The sequence below is a fragment of the Rhincodon typus genome, chromosome 1 (assembly GCF_021869965.1).
Source record: "Rhincodon typus isolate 14 chromosome 1, sRhiTyp1.1, whole genome shotgun sequence".
Classification (NCBI taxonomy): Eukaryota; Metazoa; Chordata; class Chondrichthyes; order Orectolobiformes; family Rhincodontidae; genus Rhincodon; species Rhincodon typus.
Window position 1 is genome coordinate 30,581,836 of NC_063332.1, and position 19,307 is coordinate 30,601,142.

Consider the following 19,307-nt stretch of genomic DNA (forward strand, 5'->3'; position numbering starts at 1 on the left):
GTGGGAAAATGTGAAATTGTCCATTTTGACAGGAAATATAGAAAAGAAGCATTTCATCTAAGTGGTGAGAGATTGCAGACCCCTGAGATGCAAAGGGATTTGGATGTCCTCCTGCATGAAGGTTGGTGTGCAGGTCCAGCAAGCAATTAGTAGAGCTAATAGAATGTTATCATTTATTGTAAGAATAAAAATAGGGAGATGATACTTCATTTATATAGTGAGCATTGGTGAGACTACATCTAAGTACTGTGTATTGCATTGGTCACCTTATTTAAGGAAGGATGTAAATGCTAGAGACAGTTCAGAGAAGGTTTACAAAATATCTGGAATGAGAGGTTTGTCTAATGAGGAAAGGCTGAATAGGTTGGGCTTGTATCTGAAGGAATTTGGAAGAGTAAGAGGTGACTTGACTGAAAAATATCAGATGCTGAGTTGTCTTGACAGGGTAGGTGTGAAGAAGATGTTTCTTTTTAGTAGGACATCCTAGAATTGGGAGTCACTTTTAAACAAGAGATTAGAAGATTTTCTTTCTCTTCGAGAGTCTTTAAAACTTTGTTCCTGAAAATATGGCAGAAGCAGAGCTCTTGACTATTTTTAAAGTAAAGAACAAAGAACAAAGAAAATCACAGCACAGGAACAGGCCCTTCGGCCCTCCAAGCCTGCGCCAATCCAGATCCTCTATCTAAACCTGTTGTCTATTTTCCAAGGATCTGTATCCTTCTGCTCCCTGCCCATTCATGTATCTGTCTGGATACATCTTAAATGACGCTATCGTGCCCGCCTCTACCGCCTCCGCTGGCAACGTGTTCCAGGCACCCACCACCCTCTGCGTAAAGAACTTTCTATGCATATCTCCCTTAAACTTTTCCCCTCTCACCTTGAAATCGTGACCCCTAGTAATTGAGTCCCCGACTCTGGGAAAAAGCTCCTTGCTATCCACCCTGTCTATACCTCTCATGATTTTGTAAACCTCGATCAGGTGCCCCCTCAACCTCCATCTTTCAGTAAAATCTAGTCAGTCTGAATGTTTTAGTCCTGCATATATTAGTAGTGTTAGTATGGAGACACCAAGACTAACTTTAGGAAGTTCGCTGTCTTAACAAGTATCACCATCAGTTGATGTAAATCTATCATTTTATGCTGGCAACTGGAGGTCTTAATGATACACTATTTGCATTAACAATGACCAGAAATTTATGCAGAAACCCTGGAACTGTAACTTCAGGTGAAATGACAGGGTAGATGCTGCCTCTGTCAGGCCATGATGTTATGCAGGAGTTTAACAAGTTGTTAGTTTAAAGAGGACAGGACAATCACTGCCATCTCAGGGGAGATTCTGCCTCCAAGATGTGCTATCCAATCAAATGTTCGTTTCTGCACTGAAAGAGGCCATCCAGCCCATTGTGTCTGCCCTGACCAAAAGAAGATGAAAAAAGAAATTTACCACTCATTTTAAACCCACTTTCCAAACCTGATCTGTAGTCATGCATACTAGAGCACTTTAGGTGCAGACCCAGGTACCTTTTAAAAGAGTGGAGGGTTCATGCCTATACAACCAAACCAGACAATGACTCCATACACCTACCACCCTCTGGGTGAAAAGCTTATTCCACAGGTTCCCCCATACCCCCAGTAATTGATCTCTTCATTCAGAGAATCAGATCTTTCCTGTGTACCCTGTTGAGGTCCCCCAAACTTTGTACATCTCAATGAAGTCACTCCTGAGCTTTCCCATTCTAAAGATAACAACCCTAGATTGTCCAAACTTCCCTCATTGCTGCTGTTTTCAAGCCCTGACAACATTCTTGTAAATCACCTCCGTACTCTCTCCAGAGCAATTATGTCTTTCTAGTTATGTGGTGACCAGAACTGTAAACAAAACCGTAGCTGATCCAGAGTTTTACATTATTCCTATATTATAACCCTAGTTCTGTGTTCTATACCTCAGCTAGTAAAAACAAAAGGCATCCTTTATGTTTTCTTCACCACCTTATCTATCTGTCCTCACACTTTCAAAGAACTGTGGACATGCACTCCAAGGCCTCTAACTTCCCCAACATTTCTCAATATCCTCTCATTTATTGGGTATTCCCTAGCTTGGTTTGTCTTCCCAAATGTATAAACTCACGCTAGTGAAGTTTAAATTCCATTTAACATTTTTCTGCCCATTCAGCCGTACCATTGATATTCTTTTGGAATTGACATTATCAACTGCACGGCCAATTTTTATGTCATCTGCAAATTTCCTATCATGTCTCCCACATTTAAGTCTAAATTATTGATATATAGCTCAAATAGTAAGGCTGTGACACTGAGCCTGTGGAACATCACTGGAAACCACTTTCCATTTGCAAAATCATCAGTCATCCATTATCCTTCATTTCCTGTTGCTGAGCTAATTTTGGATCCAATTCAACACATTCTCAAGTATCCCAGGAGATTTCACATGAGATCCACCTGGCCCTCGTTCTAATCACTACACTCATCTTGTGGGACTTATTGTTAAATGCCTTACTAAAGTCCATGTAGGCAACATTCACATCAGTACCCTCAACAATCTTCCTTGTTACTTCCTCAAAACTTCTTAGTTACTTAGTAAGGCATGATATTCCCCAAAGAAAACAACGCTGCCTATTCCTGATTAATCCCTGCCTTTCTAAATTACAATATATCCTGTTTCTCAGATTTGATTCCTATAATCTGCCCACTACTAAGGTCTGACTGACTGTCCTGTAATTAATTAGACTATCCTTTGCACTCTTTTTAGGGTACTGTGGCACAATGTTCACATACTTCCAGTCCTTTGGTACCTCCCAAATATCCAGTGAGGATTAGAAATGATCCTTAATGCATCTGTTATTTCCTTCCTGACTTTCTTTAGCAGGCTGGGATACAATCCACCTGGTCCTGGTGATTTTTCAACTCGTAACAATGTGAGTTATGATTGCACAACGTGCAGCACCGTTCATGACTTCTTAGATACTAAGCAGTCCATGTTCAAATGCAACAAGACTTGGGCAATATCCAGTCTTGAGCTGAAAAGTGGTAAGTAACACTCACACAAGATGAATGCCAGACAATGACCATCTCCAATAAGAGACAAACTAAAAACCACCCCTTGACATTCAATGGCATTGCCATCACTGGATTCCCCACTATCAACATCCTGGGGGTTACCGTTGACCAAAAACTCAACTTGATCCCCCATGGAAATACAGTGGCTACAAGAGCAGGTAAGAGGCTGGGAATACTGCAGCGCAGAACTCACTTTCTGACTCCCCAAAGCCTGCCTAAAAGCACAGCAGTGTAGCTGAATACTCCAGTCCATTTCATGTAGGTAGATCCACAGTGTAGTTAGGGAGGTGGTTCCAGAAATTTGAACAAGTGATACTGAAGAAATAGTAGTATTATTCAAAGCCAGGAAATCAAGTGTCTTGGATTGCAGGTGGTATTGTTCCCATGTATGTACTACTCTTGCCCTTCTGGATGGTACTGGTCAGGAGTTTGGAAGGTCCAGTCCAAAGAGTCTTGATGTGTTGTTACAGTGCATCTTGTAGATGGTGCACACTACTGTCAATGGACATGGATCATAGAGGTAATGAATGTTTCTGGATGTGGTGTCAAGCTTCTTGGGTGTTGTTGGAGGAGTAGTCATCCAGGCAAATTAAGTGTATTCCCTCACACTCCTGACTTGTGCCTTGTAGTTGGTGGACAGGCTTTGGAGAGTCAGGAGATGAGGTGCTCGCCACAGGATTTCCATGCTCTGACCAGCTGTTGTAGACACTGTATTTATATGGGTAGTTGAGTTCAATTTCTCATCAGTAGTAACCCCCAGCATTTGATAGTTTAGCAATGCAATATCATTAAATAGTAAGGACTAAGGTTAGATTATTTCTTATTAGAGATGGTCATTACGTGGCGCTTCTGTATCATGAATGTTACTTTTCACTTGCCAGCCCAAGCCTGGATGTTATCTAGATCTCATTGTGGTTAGACATGGACAGCTTCACCACCAGAGGAGTTGTGAATGGTGCTGAACATTATGCAGTCATCAGTGAACGTCCCAGTTCTGACCTGCTGATGAAGGAAAGGTCATTGATGAAGCAGCTGAAGATGGTCAGGTCTAAGACACTACCCTGAAGAACTCCTGCAGAGATGTCCTGGAGCTAAGATGACAGACCTCCATCAAGCATAATCATCTTCCGTTGTACTAGAATGGCTGCAATGGGTGGAGAGATTTTCCCCTGATTTCTGGTGATTCAAGTTTTGCTAGGACTCTTTAATACCCATACTTGATCAAATGCAGCTTTGATGTAAGGGCAGTCACTGTCACTTCCCCATCTCTCTGAGTATTAGTGGGCAGGTTATTGCTGAGTAAATGCTGTTTGATAGCACCGTTGATAACCCCTAACATCACTTACTGATGACTAGGAGTAGACTGATGGGACGGTAATTGTACCTCGACAATTTTCTACATTGTTGGGTAGATGTCAGTGCTATAGCAATATGGAATAGCTTGGCTAGGGTGGTGTTAAATTCCGGAGCACAAGTCCGCAGTACTATTGCCGGAGTGTTGCCAGGGCCTGTTGCCTTTAAGAATCCAGTGCCTCCAACCATTTCTAGAATGGAATGAATTGGCTGAAGACTGGCACAGAATGCATGGGTGGATGGATCCATCCAAGATCATCCATTCTGCACTTCTGGCTGAAGATTGTTGTAAATTATTCTGCTTTATCTTTTGCCCTAGCGTGTTAGGCACTCCCGTCATTGAGAGGCAATGATTGGATTCTCTTTTGTTGGAGATGGACATGCTTGGTACATGTGTGACGCCAATAGTTACTTGCAACATATCAGCCCAACCATGAATATTGTCCAGTTACACTTGAACGTGGACTGCTACAGTATCTGAGGACCTGTGGAGGTCATGTTGCTGCATGACACTCAATTTTACAGCCTCCCAGCCTGTTGTCATAGGGGGCATAAAATTCCTTCCAATATGTCTTCTTGACCTGTCCGTCTTCTCTCCACCTATCTGCTCCTCTATCCACCTTCCATCATCGCCTCCCCCTCTCTCTATTTATTTCAGAGTCCCCTCCCCCATTACTGAAGAAGGGTCCAGACCCAAAACATCAGCTTTCCTGCTCCTCTGATGCTGCCTGGCCTGCTGGGTTCATCCAGCTGTACACCTTGTTATGAAGGATGGAAGAAGTTGTAGGAGAGTTCAAGGCAAGGTGGAAGAAAAGATTTTCTGGAGAGAATGATGAAGTGAATAGACCAAGTTAGGGAGTTTCCAGAGTACAGTGGCCCCAATTAGCTCATATTGAGTGGGGTCTGAAAAGGACCATCTGTGAAGAATAGTGCACAGGGCTACACTGGAAGTGGAAATAGGGAAGGAGAATCTGTTCATATGAACAAATGTACCAGTCATTAAAGGTGCCAGCACAAGTTAAAAGGATATACAAAAAGCACTTGAATTCACGGTTTTGCGTTGACAGGCGAGGAGTATAAAAGCAGGGAGGTGACGTCAAAAGGAGTTTAATGAGGCTTCTTTTGGATCAGAACATAAGGAATAGGAACAGGAACAGCTATATGAACCCTTTGAGCTTGTGTCACAATTAAATACAATTCTTGACATGACATCCATATTCTTGCCCTGATTCCTTTAATGCCCAAAAATCTATTGGTTTCAGTCTTTAACATCAATTACTTATCAGAAGAACATTAAAAGCAAATGGTGCAGTATAGACTGAGAGATTAGCTATTAAGAAGGATGATAAAATTAGTCTCTTTGTAAATTGCACCTGAGAAGAATGTGATTTTATAGCGGTTTTCAAGATGAAGAAGTATCATTTTAAAATAAATGATACGGCAGAACATAATTTCTCTAAGTTGTTAAGATTACATCTGGAGGCACAAACTTTAAGTGAAGGAAGGACAGACAGGGGACATTAGAAAATCCTTCTTTACACAGAAGGTATGTATAATGTCTACTGCTCCAAAGAGTTGTGAAGTACTCTAGCAAGGAAGTTTCATTGGTATATGGTAAGCGATAAAGAATGGTATTAGACCAAGTGACTTATGCCACATTGATAGCCTGATTAACCTATGCTGTGGTCCAACGTTCTATGATTCTATGCCAATCACTTATAATTATGTAGCGGATTTAACATGATAAAATCTCCCAAAGCTACTTAGGGGAATATTGAATAACATGATGAAACATTTGGTGCAAGAGATAGTTTTCAAGGAAGAAAGTGAGGTAGAGGCAGACAGATGTAGGGAGAGTATTCCAGAGCTTGGCCCAAGCAATTGAAGTCGTGATGTGGAGCAATTATAATTGATAATGAACAAGAGGCCAGAGTTAGAGGAGTATTGATATCTCACAGGGTTGGAGGAGATTGTGTGGATAAGGAGGGGCAAGGCTATGGAGTGATCCAAAAGCATTTGAGAATTTTTAAATCAAATCTTTGCTTACCAGGAGCCAATGTAGGTCAGCAAGCACAGGATTGATAGGGAAATGAGACTTGTGTGGGGTGTTAAGATATAGCCAACAGGGTTTTGGATGATCTCAAATTTATGGAAGGTAGAATGCACAAAGCCGACCAGGAGTGCATTGGAATAATCAAATCAAAAGATAACATTGACATGGATGAGGGTATCAGCAGGAGATGAGCTGAGACTGACATTTCAGTGATGTCACCAGGGTGGAAATGGTGATGGTATGAGTACGACGTTGAAAACTCATCACAGGCTCAAATGTGTCACCAAGGTATGACAGACTGACTTAATCTCAGAAGATTTGATAAAAACCAAAAGAACTGTGGATACTGTAAATCGGAAACAAAAATAGAAATTGCTGGAAAAGCTCAGCAGGTCTGGCAGCATCTGTTAAGAGGATTCAGAATTAACGTTTCAGGTCTCGTGACCCTTCCTCAAGAATGATTGTAGTTGGGAAAATGTCCATTGATATGCAAAAGATTGGGTGGGGTTTGGAGCAGGGAGTAAATTATAGTTGTGGATAGAGCCCAAAAAGATCGAAGAGCAGTTGGACAGAAAAGGAATCAATAATGATCCAGCTAGGAGGTTGAATAGCGGTTTATGGGGACTGTTAGTGGCTAACAATAGGTAGTTAGTCACTATTCGTCACTATTAGGCTATTCACCCTCCTAACCAGGTTGTTATTTATTCCTTTTCTGTCCAACTGCTCTTCGCTGTCTTTGGGCTCTATCCCCACTGACACTTTCCTAGCTACTGTCAGTTCTGAGGGAGATCTTAGATTGCCCATCCCTTATGGCCCTTGAGATGCTCGAGATAAGCTGTCTTCTTGAAGTACTGCAGTCCATGCTATGTAGATACACCCACAATGCCATTAGGGAGGTAGTTCCAGGTTTTTGACTCAACAACAGCGTAGAAATTGTGATATAGTTCCTTATCATGATGCTGTGCAACTTGGGAGGAACTTGCAGTGTACACTGCCCTTTTCCTTCTAGATGGTAGAGGTCATTGGTTTGAAAGATGCTGTCAAAGGATCTTTGATGAGTTACTATAGAGTTGCCACTGTGGAAGAGGGAGTAAATATTAAAGGTAGTGGATAGTGTACCAGTCAAATGAGTTACTTTGTCCTGAATGATGTGAAGTTTTTTGAGAATTATTGGAGCTGCATCCATCCAGGTGAGTGGGCATTATTCCATCACACTCCCAATTTGTACCTTGTAGATGGTGGACAGGTTTTGAGGAGTTAAGAGCTGAATTACTCACTTCAGAATTCCTTGCCTTTGACCAACTGTAGTCGGCACAGTCAGTATGTGGTTTGACCCATTCACTTTCTGTCAATGATAATTCCTAGGATGTTGATAATGCGAGTGTTTTGCAATGGCAATATAATTCAATGTTAAGGGAACATTGTTAGTTTCTCTCTTGATGGATAAGGTCATTGGCATTCAACAGAATTGTTACTTAACCACTTATTGAGAATTGTCTAGCTGCATATGAATGTGGAGTGCTTCAGTATCTGAAGAGTCATGAATGGTGCTGAACATTGTAAATACATTAAATAAAAACCAAAAGAACTGCGGATGCTGTAAATCAGGAACAAAAACAAAGTTGCTGGAAAAACTCAGCAGGTCTGGCAGCATCTGTGAAGGAGAAAACAGAGTTAACATTTCAGGTCCGGTGACCCTTCCTCAGAACTGATAGTGGCTGGGAAAACGTCAGTTTATATGCAGAAAATAGGGAGGTGGGTGGGGTAGGCAGTAAACGATAGGGTAGAGCCCGAAGAGAGAGAAAGACAGTTGGACAGACAAAGGAGTTGCTAACGATCAGGCTGGGAGGGTGAATAGTTGTTAATGGGGACTGTTAGTGACTAACAACAGGGGGTGTGTAGTGGCAGGCTATGTGGTAACAAGGCCTGGTGTGTGGGGTGGGGGGGCTGGGACATGGGAGAGTTTAGGCCCTAAAATTATTGAACTCAATATTGAGTCCGGAGGGCTGGAGGAAAATGAGGTGTTGTTCCTCCAGCTTGCGTTGGGCTTCACTGGAACACTGTAGCAAGCCAGAGACAAAGATGTTGGCCAGGGAGCAGGGTGGTGCATTGAAGTGGCAGGCAACGGGTAGTTCAGGGTCTTTTTTGCGAGTAGAACGTAGATTGGCAATACATTGGCAACCATTCTCACTTCTGACCATATTTGTTTAAGTCGTTCTTCACTGTTTCAGTGGGTGATGCTTCAATGCAGGCAGTACTGCACTACCGGTTAGACACACTGAACTGAGCCCCTTCCTCTTATTCGGATAAGTGATCCACCTAGACTGAAGAATAAGAGATTCCTGATATCCCGGCTTGAGTTAAAACAGATTACCTGATCAATATTTCATTGCTGTTGGTACCTGTGGAATGCAAAATTTTTCATGCATACCAACATTGGATATCCTTCAGATGTAATTCACTGGGAACCCTAAAAACATGAGAACTGCGTTATGAAGGCAAACTGTTTCTGGAAGTGTACAATTCTCTTTATTCACTATTTGTCCAATAAGTATCATATGCGCAATGCAGGGATCCACATAGATCGAAACAAAACATATAGAAAATCCACCACAGAACATCTCTACTGAGCAGAAAGAACATAACTGGAGCACTTTTATTTCACCAATGTACACTCAAATACTGAGTAAACATGACTTGCTTGAAGTTAGGTCCTGCTTTTCACTTATCAGTATAGAAGCTAAGTGAGAGAAATTGTGTTGAGACAGCCAATTATGTTTGCTTGTAAAAGTAACCAATATTATCTGCTTGCCACAGCCGTTGATTTCCTGGAAAAGATCTTGACATTTAACTCTATGGATCGATTAACCGCTGAAGAAGGCCTCGCACATCTCTTTATGAGCCCTTATTCCTGCCCGCAGGATGAACCAATTTCCCAGCATCCTTTCAGGATTGAAGATGAGATAGATGACATACTGTTGATGGAAGCAAGTCAGAACCAGATGTCGAACTGGGAGAGGTACTAATGTTGATTAGTATAAATTGAGTTAATTTATACGATTATATATAGTGTAATAGTATACTATATATAATAAAGTGTATATATATACTATATGTACTATATGTACATATGTACTAAGAAATGTACTAAGAAATTAATCTGATACTTTAGAAACAATTCTTTCATGGAATTTACCACTGTTCACATCAGAACATACTTTAACTCAATTATATGTTGCATTTGAATCTCACACTCTCTGCGCAAACAATCCTGAGCTCCTGAAGGATTTGGTAACTAGTGATAATCTGTCCTTGTGAGAAGGGAATCCAGAGGATGGGAAGTCCTCCATTTATTTCTCTTCTGCTGACCATAATCAATAATGGTACTGGACAAAGTTATCCAAAATACATTTTGGGCTACATTTGAGTATAATACCTAATTTTTCAAATCATAAAATCTCTCAGATTAAATGCTTCCCTCCAACCCTGACCTCCACAACATCTGCGCTGCAACTTGGTAGCACCAACGTCCTCAGAGATAGTAAGAACTGCCGATGCTGGAGTCAGAGGTAACACAGTGTGGGGCTGGTAAAGTCGACATTAAGACCATTGGGCCGTAGGCTCCCAAGGCAGAATATAAGGTGCTGCTTCTCCTGTTTCCGGGTGGCATCATTGTGACACTGGAGGAGGTCCAGGATGGACATGTCACCCAGGGAGTGGGAGGGGGAGTTGAAATGGTTCGTCACTGGAAGGTGTTGTTGTTTGTTGCGAACAGAGCGCAGGTGCTCTACAAAGCCGTCTCCGAGCTTCTGCTTCGTCTCACCTCATTTTCCACCTTGGGAGCCTGCAACCCAATGGTCTCAATGTAGACTTTACCAGTTTCAAAATCTCCCTACCCCCAGCCTCATCCCATGACCAACCCTCCCTCTCATCCCTGCCTCCTTGACCTGACACAACCTGTCCATCTTCTCTCCCACCTACCCGCATCTCCCACTTCACTGACCAATCCCCACCACTGCCTACCTGCACTCACCTATCACCATCGCACCTACTTTCCCCAGCCCCATCCTTCGTCTCTCTATTTATTTCGGAGCTCCCTTCCCCCTCCCCCATTTCTGAAGAGGGGTCCCAATCCGAAACGTCAACTTTCCTGCTCCTCTGATGCTGCCTGGCCTGCTGTGTTCCTCCAGCTCCACACTGTGTTAGCTCCAACATCCTCCTCTTTTACGTGAAGAAAACTATAAATTAATCAGCTTGTCTTTGAACTTCTAACTTGGATAATTCCTGTGGAAAATCCCAAATAGATGGGGTGAAATCAGGTCCAGTTGCCATGTTCTTCACAGACACAAACAACTGCTAAATAAATGAATGCACGAGCAAGGAAGTGGATAGCTAGGCGTACCTGTAGACCTGGACCACAACTAAAGTCAACTATGGGGAGGGGCAGAAGGGGTGAGAGAGTGAGGGCTGAAGGGATGGGAGAAAGGAAGTGTTTAACCTTCATGCTCTCACTATCATAATTATGGGGCAGGCTTGATGGGCCTGCTGTCTTTTCTCTGTCATTCTGTTTTCTGTATTCAGGACAGAAGAAATTTTTATTGAAATTGAAACAGATTCCCTGCCATGGTTGAAGGTTTTGGTAAACCAATATAAAGAAATAGAAGACAAAACGCATAAATCCAAGGCAGCAACCCCAGTTGTAGTAATGTTATTTGTGTCCAGCTGACAATGGAAGTTAGTATAACCTTTGAAATAAGGATTGTTGACCAAAGTAGGACTTGAAGGGACAATGTTGCAATATCTCCTTTCATAAGATACCTTGATGGAATTTTACTACAGTCTGAACAACATGAGCTATGGCAAAACATGTAGCAGAATTGGATGAGAAGTCCAGCGAGGCCAATCTCTACATCAGAAGAATCTTGCACCATCTTTTATGCTTTTCACAAGTTGAAAGATATGTTTCTCATTGGGCAACGATATGTTGTCAATGAAGGGGAATTGATGTTTGTTGAATACCTTAGTGACATCTGACTCACCTAATTAATGATCTGCATGCTAGGTTACTAAACTCACCAAACAAACAAGACGTTGAGAAAACCTGACATGGAAACTAAAGTGTGTACCTGGTAGATTCAGCTCAACCCTTACTCTGAATGACCTCCACATTAGACACAAAACAACAACATCTCAGCCTGCTTTCTGTGGGCAATCCAGAGACATTGGCATCCAGTATGTGCCAGCATTTAAGTAACCCCATGTCATATCTGCTTACAGGATGCTTCTGCACATCAGTGCTGCACCTCAGGCTTTACTAACAACATGTCATTGCAATGCTGCAGCAAGGACACTGTGCACTCAGGGGGACACACTCAGTTTATCGACTGGACTGGGTTGTATCTCCGAGCTGTTTCCTTGGTGTCATAATGCTCACTGACTCTGAGCTTACCTGGATGCTCACTTCATCTTTGCCTTTTCTTTATGCACTTTGTCCCCTCAACCATAATTCTATGCTCATATTACTGTGTGTCAATAGGTGTGAAGCTGGAAAAGCACAGCAGGTCAGACAGCATCCGAGGAGCAGGAAAGTAAACATTTTGGGCCAAAATCCTTTGTCAAGACTCAAGAAGGGGAGGGGAGCTCATAAGTAAATAGACGGAGGGGGGTGGGGCTGGGGGAATGGTGGGTAGGATGATGATAGGTGGATGCAGGTAGGAGGTTAGTGTAATTGGTCAGTGGGAAGAATGGAGTGGATAGGTGAGTAGGAAGATGGACAGGTTAGATCAGGTCAAGGAGGTGAAGAGGAGGGGGAGGGCTAGACATGGGATAAGGCTGGGGGTGGAGGGATTTTGAAGCTGGTGAAATTAATATTGAGGCCATTGGGTTGTAAGCTCCCAGAGCAAAATATCAGGTGTTGTTCCTCCAATTTACGTTTGGCCTCACTCGGACAGTGGAAGAGGCCAAGGATGGATGTCACTGGGGGAGTGGGAGGGGGAATTCAAATGGAATGTAACTAGAAGGTCCGGTTAGTTGGTGCATACATATTACTTTTGTTTTGTCATTTATGATCACAGAAAGGAAGGAAGCTTGTCACGTTTGTCATCATGCCTAAGTCAGGTCAAGGGGACCAGCTTTCCCACAAGGGTTCCTTGCACAGTAAATCCCAGGCAGCCTCTGATAAGAGTCCAGAGCCTGAACTGGATGGTCAGAGTCAGGCTCCCATCCCAATAAGAGGTGAGGAGCTGATTGTCAGGCAGCCCATCAATTATCTTGAGTTGTTCTGACCTCTTAGAAGCGATTTTTCTCCTGGAATAAGAGACAGGCAGATATTATGGGAGATGAAAGTGGATGGCACAGCTATTACTGTTGGTGTATTTAGTGTATCAAATGAGTGAGTAATAGATATTGGAGATTGGGGTGGGTGAGAGTGAGTGAGGGATGGTTTTACAGGCAATAGTGAGAATGGTAGAAAATGAGCCTTGACGGGATGTGAATACAGTAGCAGAGATAGAGTAAGGTACTTGAGAGAAGATGGTGGCACTTACACGGGGGAAAGAGGAGAAGGTCATTCACCTTTTTCTTGTGCTGGGCATTCCTCCAGACAGCTGAGACTGCTCTAACCTGTGTGATAACCTTAGACTAGGCTGCCACGATCTGGTGTCGTGTCGTCCACAGCTGGTCCCGCGGGAAGTAGACGTTCTGTCTCTGCACCACTCCATCCAGCAGGACTTCCAGGACCCTGCCTGAAAAATGGGATGCCAATTTTCCCTGTGTGCCATGTCAAGGACAAATGTCAGGAACCATGTAGTGCATCTCTGGGCTGACAATTCTTGTCCACGTGCACAACAAGCTTTTAAAGATGGAGCAGCACAAGGGATGCCAGTGATTTCTATGATATCCAGTGAGTGACAAGTTTTCCTGAAAATTTTGTACAGTGAGGTGGGGCTGGAATCAGACATGAGAGACGCATTAGGGACATGGTAGATAATTAATGCAAAGTTCAGTAAGATAAAGTGAGAGAACTCGCAGTGAAAAATCCTCCAAAACCTCAACATAACTGGTTTATTTTCACGATAATTTGAATACAACTTGATACGAGAGATTGCAAAGTCCATTCACACTTCTATACACTAATGTATATAATTATGTTAGCAGACTCACTGCTTATATGTAAAAAAAGTAATGAGGGCAACATGACCAGTTGTAAACTTCTGAGCAAAGTTGAAATGGAGATCAGCAACAGTGCAAGTTTTCCTGGGAAGTTCACATGCTGGCGTCAGGTCACAGTTTTAAAGAACAGAAGGTTTTTAATCATTCCAAGAATAATTTTTACATCAAATTAGGTCATTTATTTGTTCTACTGATATTTTTGTAAAGACTGTTTTTGTATTTTAATATGATATTTTGCTATTAATTTTGAAATACATCTTTACTCCTTTCCAAAGTCGTACCATTGTGTCATACATTGTCTTCAGCTGAAAACCTTGCCACACATTTGCAGCAGAATTCAGTTCCTCACAGACGTCAAATTCTTGATAAAACCTATCCACTTGCTCTTTAAATACTCCAGAGATCTAGCCTCCACATCTCTCTGCATAGCGAATTCCAGACATTCACTACCCTCTGGGAGAAGAAATCCTCTGAATCTCAGTTTTAAATGCGGACCCCTTATTCTGTAACTATATCCCCTAGTTCAAGATTCCCCCTCACCATGAAAATACCTTCCCAACATATACCCTGTCAAGACCCCTGAGAATCTTGTATGTTTCAAGAAGGTCACCTCTCAATCTCCTTTACTCTAATGAATAAAGGTCTAATCTGTTTAGCCGCTCTTGAGAAGGTAACCATTTCATCTTGGGGGTCAACCAAGGACTTTTGAACAGCCTCCAATACTAGTGTATGGTGTCTTAAATACAGGAGTCATAGCTGTATACACTACTCTAGATGCAGCCTTACCAACCCCTATATAGTTGTAACAGGAGGATTATCCTTTCTTTAAATCCAAGCAAAAAGGGCAAAATTCAATTTGCCTTCTTAATTGCTTGCTGCAGATACATGCCAACCATTTGTTTCATGCACAAGAACACCCAAATCTTTCTATGCTATAATTTGTGGAGTTTCCATTTACATAATAATCTGTCTTTTGAATCATTCATATCAAAAGGCATGACTCCTCACTTTTGACAATTTCTCCATGTGCAAAGCTTTTACCTACTCACTCCACCTATCTATCCCTTTGCAAATCCCTTCTGTCCTGATCAAAACATGCTCTCCCACCTATTCCTGTACCATCACCAAATTTGGATACAACATACTCTATCCCCTCTTCCAAGTCAATATAGATAGTAAATAATTGAGGCCCCAGGACTGATCCTTGTGGTACTCCACTAGTACATCCTTCTATCATCAAAAAGCCCATTAATCTTGGCTGTTTTTTGTGTGTTGACTAATTTTTAATTCATGCTAATACATTATTCCCAAAAATAAGAGCGCAATACCCTTTTATGTGACATTGTATCAAAATATTTCCAGAGATCCAAATAGACTACATCTTGTGGTTCCCCTTTATCCCCTGCTTTTTATATAGAACATAGAACATAGAACATTACAGCACAGTACAGGCCCTTCGGCCCTCGATGTTGCGCCGACCTGTGAAACCAATCTGAAGCCCATCTAACCTAAACTATTCCATTATCATCCATATGTTTATCCAATGACCATTTAAATGCCCTTAAAGTGGGCGAGTCTACTATTTTTGCAGGCAGGGCATTCCACGCCCTTACTACTCTCTGAGTAAAGAACCTACCTCTGACATCTGTCCTATATCTATCACCCCTCAATTTAAAGCTATGTCCCCTCGTGCTAGCCATCACCATCCGAGGAAAAAGGCTCCCACTGTCCACCCTATCTAATCCTCTGATCATCTTGTATGTCTCTATCAAGTCACCTCTTAACCTTCTTCTCTCTAACGAAAACAGCCTCAAGTCCCTCAGCCTTTCCTCATAAGACCTTCCCTCCATACCAGGCAACATCCTGGTAAATCTCCTCTGCACCCTTTCCAATGCTTCCTCATCCTTCCTATAATGCGATGACCAGAACTGTACGCCACACTCCAAGTGCGGCCGCACCAGAGTTTTGTACAGCTGCAGCATGACCTCATGGCTCCGAAACTCAATCCCTCTACCAATAAAACCTAACATACTGTACGCCTTCTTAACAACGCTATCAACCTGGGTGGCAACTTTCAGTGATCTATGCACATGGACACCGAGATCTTTCTGCTCATCCACACTACCAAGAATCTTGCCATTAGCCCAGTACTCTGTATTCTTGTTATTCCTTCCAAAGTGAATCACCTCACACTTTTCCGCATTAAACTCCATTTGCCACCTCTCAGCCCAGCTCTGCAGCTTATCTATGTCCCTCTGTAACCTGCAACATCCTTCTGCACTATCCACAACTCCACCGACTTTGGTGTCATCCGCAAATTTACTAACCCATCCTTCTACGCCCTCATCCAGGTCATTTATAAAAATGACAAACAGCAGTGGCCCCAAAACAGATCCTTGAGGTACACCACTAGTAACTGAACTCCAGGATGAACATTTCCCATCAACCACCACCCTCTGTCTTCTTACAGCTAGCCAATTTCTGATCCAAACCGCTAAATCACCCTCAATCCCATGCCTCCGTATTTTCTGCAATAGCCTACCATGGGGAACCTTATCAAACACTTTACTGAAATCCAAATACACCACATCAACCGCTTTACCCTCATCCACCTGTTTGGTCACCTTCTCGAAGAACTCAATAAGGTTTGTGAGGCACGACCTACCCTTCACAAAACCGTGTTGACTATCCCTAATCAAATTATTCCTTTCTAGATTATTATAAATCCTATCTCTTATAATCCTTTCCAACACTTTACCCACAACCGAAGTAAGGCTCACTGGTCTATAATTACCAGGGTTGTCTCTACTCCCCTTCTTGAACAAGGGGACAACATTTGCTAGTCTCCAGTCTTCTCGCACTATTCCTGAAGACAATGACGACATAAAGATCAAAGCCAAAGGCTCTGCAATCTCCTGTCTAGCTTCCCAGAGAATCCTAGGATAAATCCCATCCGGCCCAGGGGACTTATCTATTTTCACACCTTCCAGAATTGCTAACACCTCCTCCTTATGAACCTCAATCCCGTCTAGTCTAATAGACTGTATCTCAGTATTCTCCTCGACTACATTGTCTTTTTCCTGCGTGAATACTGACGAAAAATATTCATTTAGCACCTCTCCTATCTCTTCGGACTCCACGCACAACTTCCCACTACTGTCCTTGACCGGCCCCAATCTTACTCTAATCATTCTTTTATTCCTGACATACCTATAGAAAGCTATAGGGTTTTCCTTGATCCTACCTGCTAAAGACTTCTCATGTCCCCTCCTGGCTCTTCTTAGCTCTCTCTTTAGGTCCTTCCTGGCTAACTTGTAACTCTCAAGCGCCCTAACTGAGCCTTCACGCCTCATCTCTACATAAGCCTCCTTCTTCCTCTTGACAAGAGATTCAACTCCTCAAAGAACTTTAACAAATTTGTCAAACATGATTTCGCTTTCATAAAACCATGTTGAATCTATTTGATTGCATTAAGCTTTCCTAAACATACTGCTTTTTCTTCCTTAATGGACTCTAGCATTTTCCCAATGATGGATGTTAAGCTAATCAGTCTATAGTTGCCTGCTTTCTATCTTTCTTTCCTTGAACATGTGTGTCACATTAATGATTTTCCAATCTGCTGGAACCTCCCAGAATCTATTGAGTTCTGAAATATTTTGACCAATGCCTCCATTATCTCTGCACATCTTTCAAACCCTTGGATGCAGGCCATCAGGTCCTAGTAACATGTCCACCTTCAGTCCCATCAGTTTGTCAAATAATTTGTCACCAACTTTAGCTACTTTTCTTTTTCAATCCCAACCCTAGCTTCTAGAAGATCTTGCTGTTCGTTTTCTTATTCATTGCCAATAAACAGTAAATTTAAACTGAAATCCCCTAAAAGAAAGAAAACCTGTTAGCTTTTGATTCAAGCCATTGCACAATTTAAACTTCAGGGAAACAAAAAAATGACTGAGTAAACAGGTATTAACTATTAAATAAATGCACTGCCTTTATGCACCTGAGCTATTTTGACCGGAAGTCCTTGAGCATGTTACACAATCCATATCAATTTAGCTGACCTTAGCAGATAGCAGCAAGATACAGCTGGTATTCATGCCCTTGGGATTTGGAGGAAAATCAAGATTTGCTCCTGATTGAAGTGCATTGATCCCTGCCAAGTGTGCATGTTGGACAATAGGTGAGAACAGAAATAGGCTCAGGCTGTCATACCCTCCACAATTAAATAAATTCTCTCAATCCATACTTGTACAAGACTGGCAATTTAATCACAATAGTGGAAGGCTCATTGATGCACAGTGCCAAAGTTTGTGCTGTATTGTTAACAGGACTGAATTTAACTTTGATGTAAAGGCTGTGTATTACACATCCTGACAGAATTACAAAACAATAAGAATGAGGTTGATGCTTGGGCTGCTACTACGCAATTACTCCTAGTCTTAGAGCAGCTTTAATGGAAGTTTAGAAACCATCCCCTCTGTATCTTCCCTGAACTGGGCGCATCTAAATGTGCAATGTAAAATATACCAAAAATGAAACAAAAGCTATAACAGAAGTGCATTTGCTCTTGACATTGATTTGCTGATTTAAAACATGATCTGAACCAATAAGCTAGATGTTACTACCTGCTGTTTTTATTTGACAATTTTACAACCAACAATTTTGTTGCAGATATCATGACAGCTTCTCTTCTGACTTTGAGCTACTCCGAGACAAATACAGTGACATGGATGAAGCCCAGCGCGATCCTCGTGCTACATCGAAAGCCATTGCAGAGGATGTGCAAGTTGACCCTCGGAAATATTCGCAGAGTAGCTCTGAGCGACTCCTGGAGCAGTCCCACTCCTCCATGGATCGGATGTGTGAAGTTGACTATGGACGGTCTTGCGATTATAAAATTGGGTCACCCTCCTATCTGGATAGACTACTGTGGAGGGACAACAAACCACATCATTACTCTGAGCCTAAGCTCATTCTGGATTTATCTCATAGGAAGAGAACTGCGACTGCCACGTGTGTGGCCGTCTCACTGGACGAAGGGAAATCTGACCTCCTTTTGAAGGTCTCAGACTGTAAGAATGGGAGCCCTTTCAAAATTGATTGCTCCAGCTCACTGCCAAACATTCAGGAAAGGAGTCAGCCATCATCCCCTTGCACCTTGGCATCTTCAGAAATACCAAATGGAGGGAGCTCCCAGTTTGATTTTGATGTCTTCATATCTAGAGCCTTAAAGCTTTGTGGGAAGCAAGAAGAAATAGCTGATAGTAAATTGAATGATTTGAATGGCACCTGCATGCCAGAACATACCAATGAAATTGTTCAGGCAGAAGTCAATGAAAAGGAGAGGTGGTAGAAAATAGGCATTTGTTATAAACAGCTGAGTAGGAGCTTTATTTTGTAAAGATGATGTTTCAGCAATGTAACACATTTAGGGTTTGCTCACCTGATAAGTTAAGCCTCAGGGGAGGTTTACAGCCTAGAATTAGTGCTTCATCAGTTTGGAAGGTGGCTACAGAAAACACTGATGGGCTGGTAACCTTTTGAAGATTATAATTGTATTTCAATCACCAATTCAAAGCTTACATTTTTTTTTGATATTCTCAGACAATGGACCTGCCACAATGTGTAACAAGTTTTAACTGACTTGCCTGAAAGA

The 19,307-nt window shown here is 42.2% G+C and overlaps 1 protein-coding gene across 1 annotated transcript in view; it reads left to right on the forward strand.

The window, feature by feature from the left end:
* The window catches only part of LOC109930115 (mitogen-activated protein kinase 4), a 60,381-nt gene extending 41,377 nt beyond the window's left edge, over positions 1-19,004 (forward strand). Inside the window, exons 4-5 of the mRNA XM_020529654.2 lie at positions 9,299-9,500; positions 18,323-19,004. Coding sequence (XP_020385243.1) covers positions 9,299-9,500; positions 18,323-19,004 — 884 coding nt within the window. The remainder of the gene's footprint in view (positions 1-9,298; positions 9,501-18,322) is intronic.
* Positions 19,005-19,307: the final 303 nt, after the last annotated feature.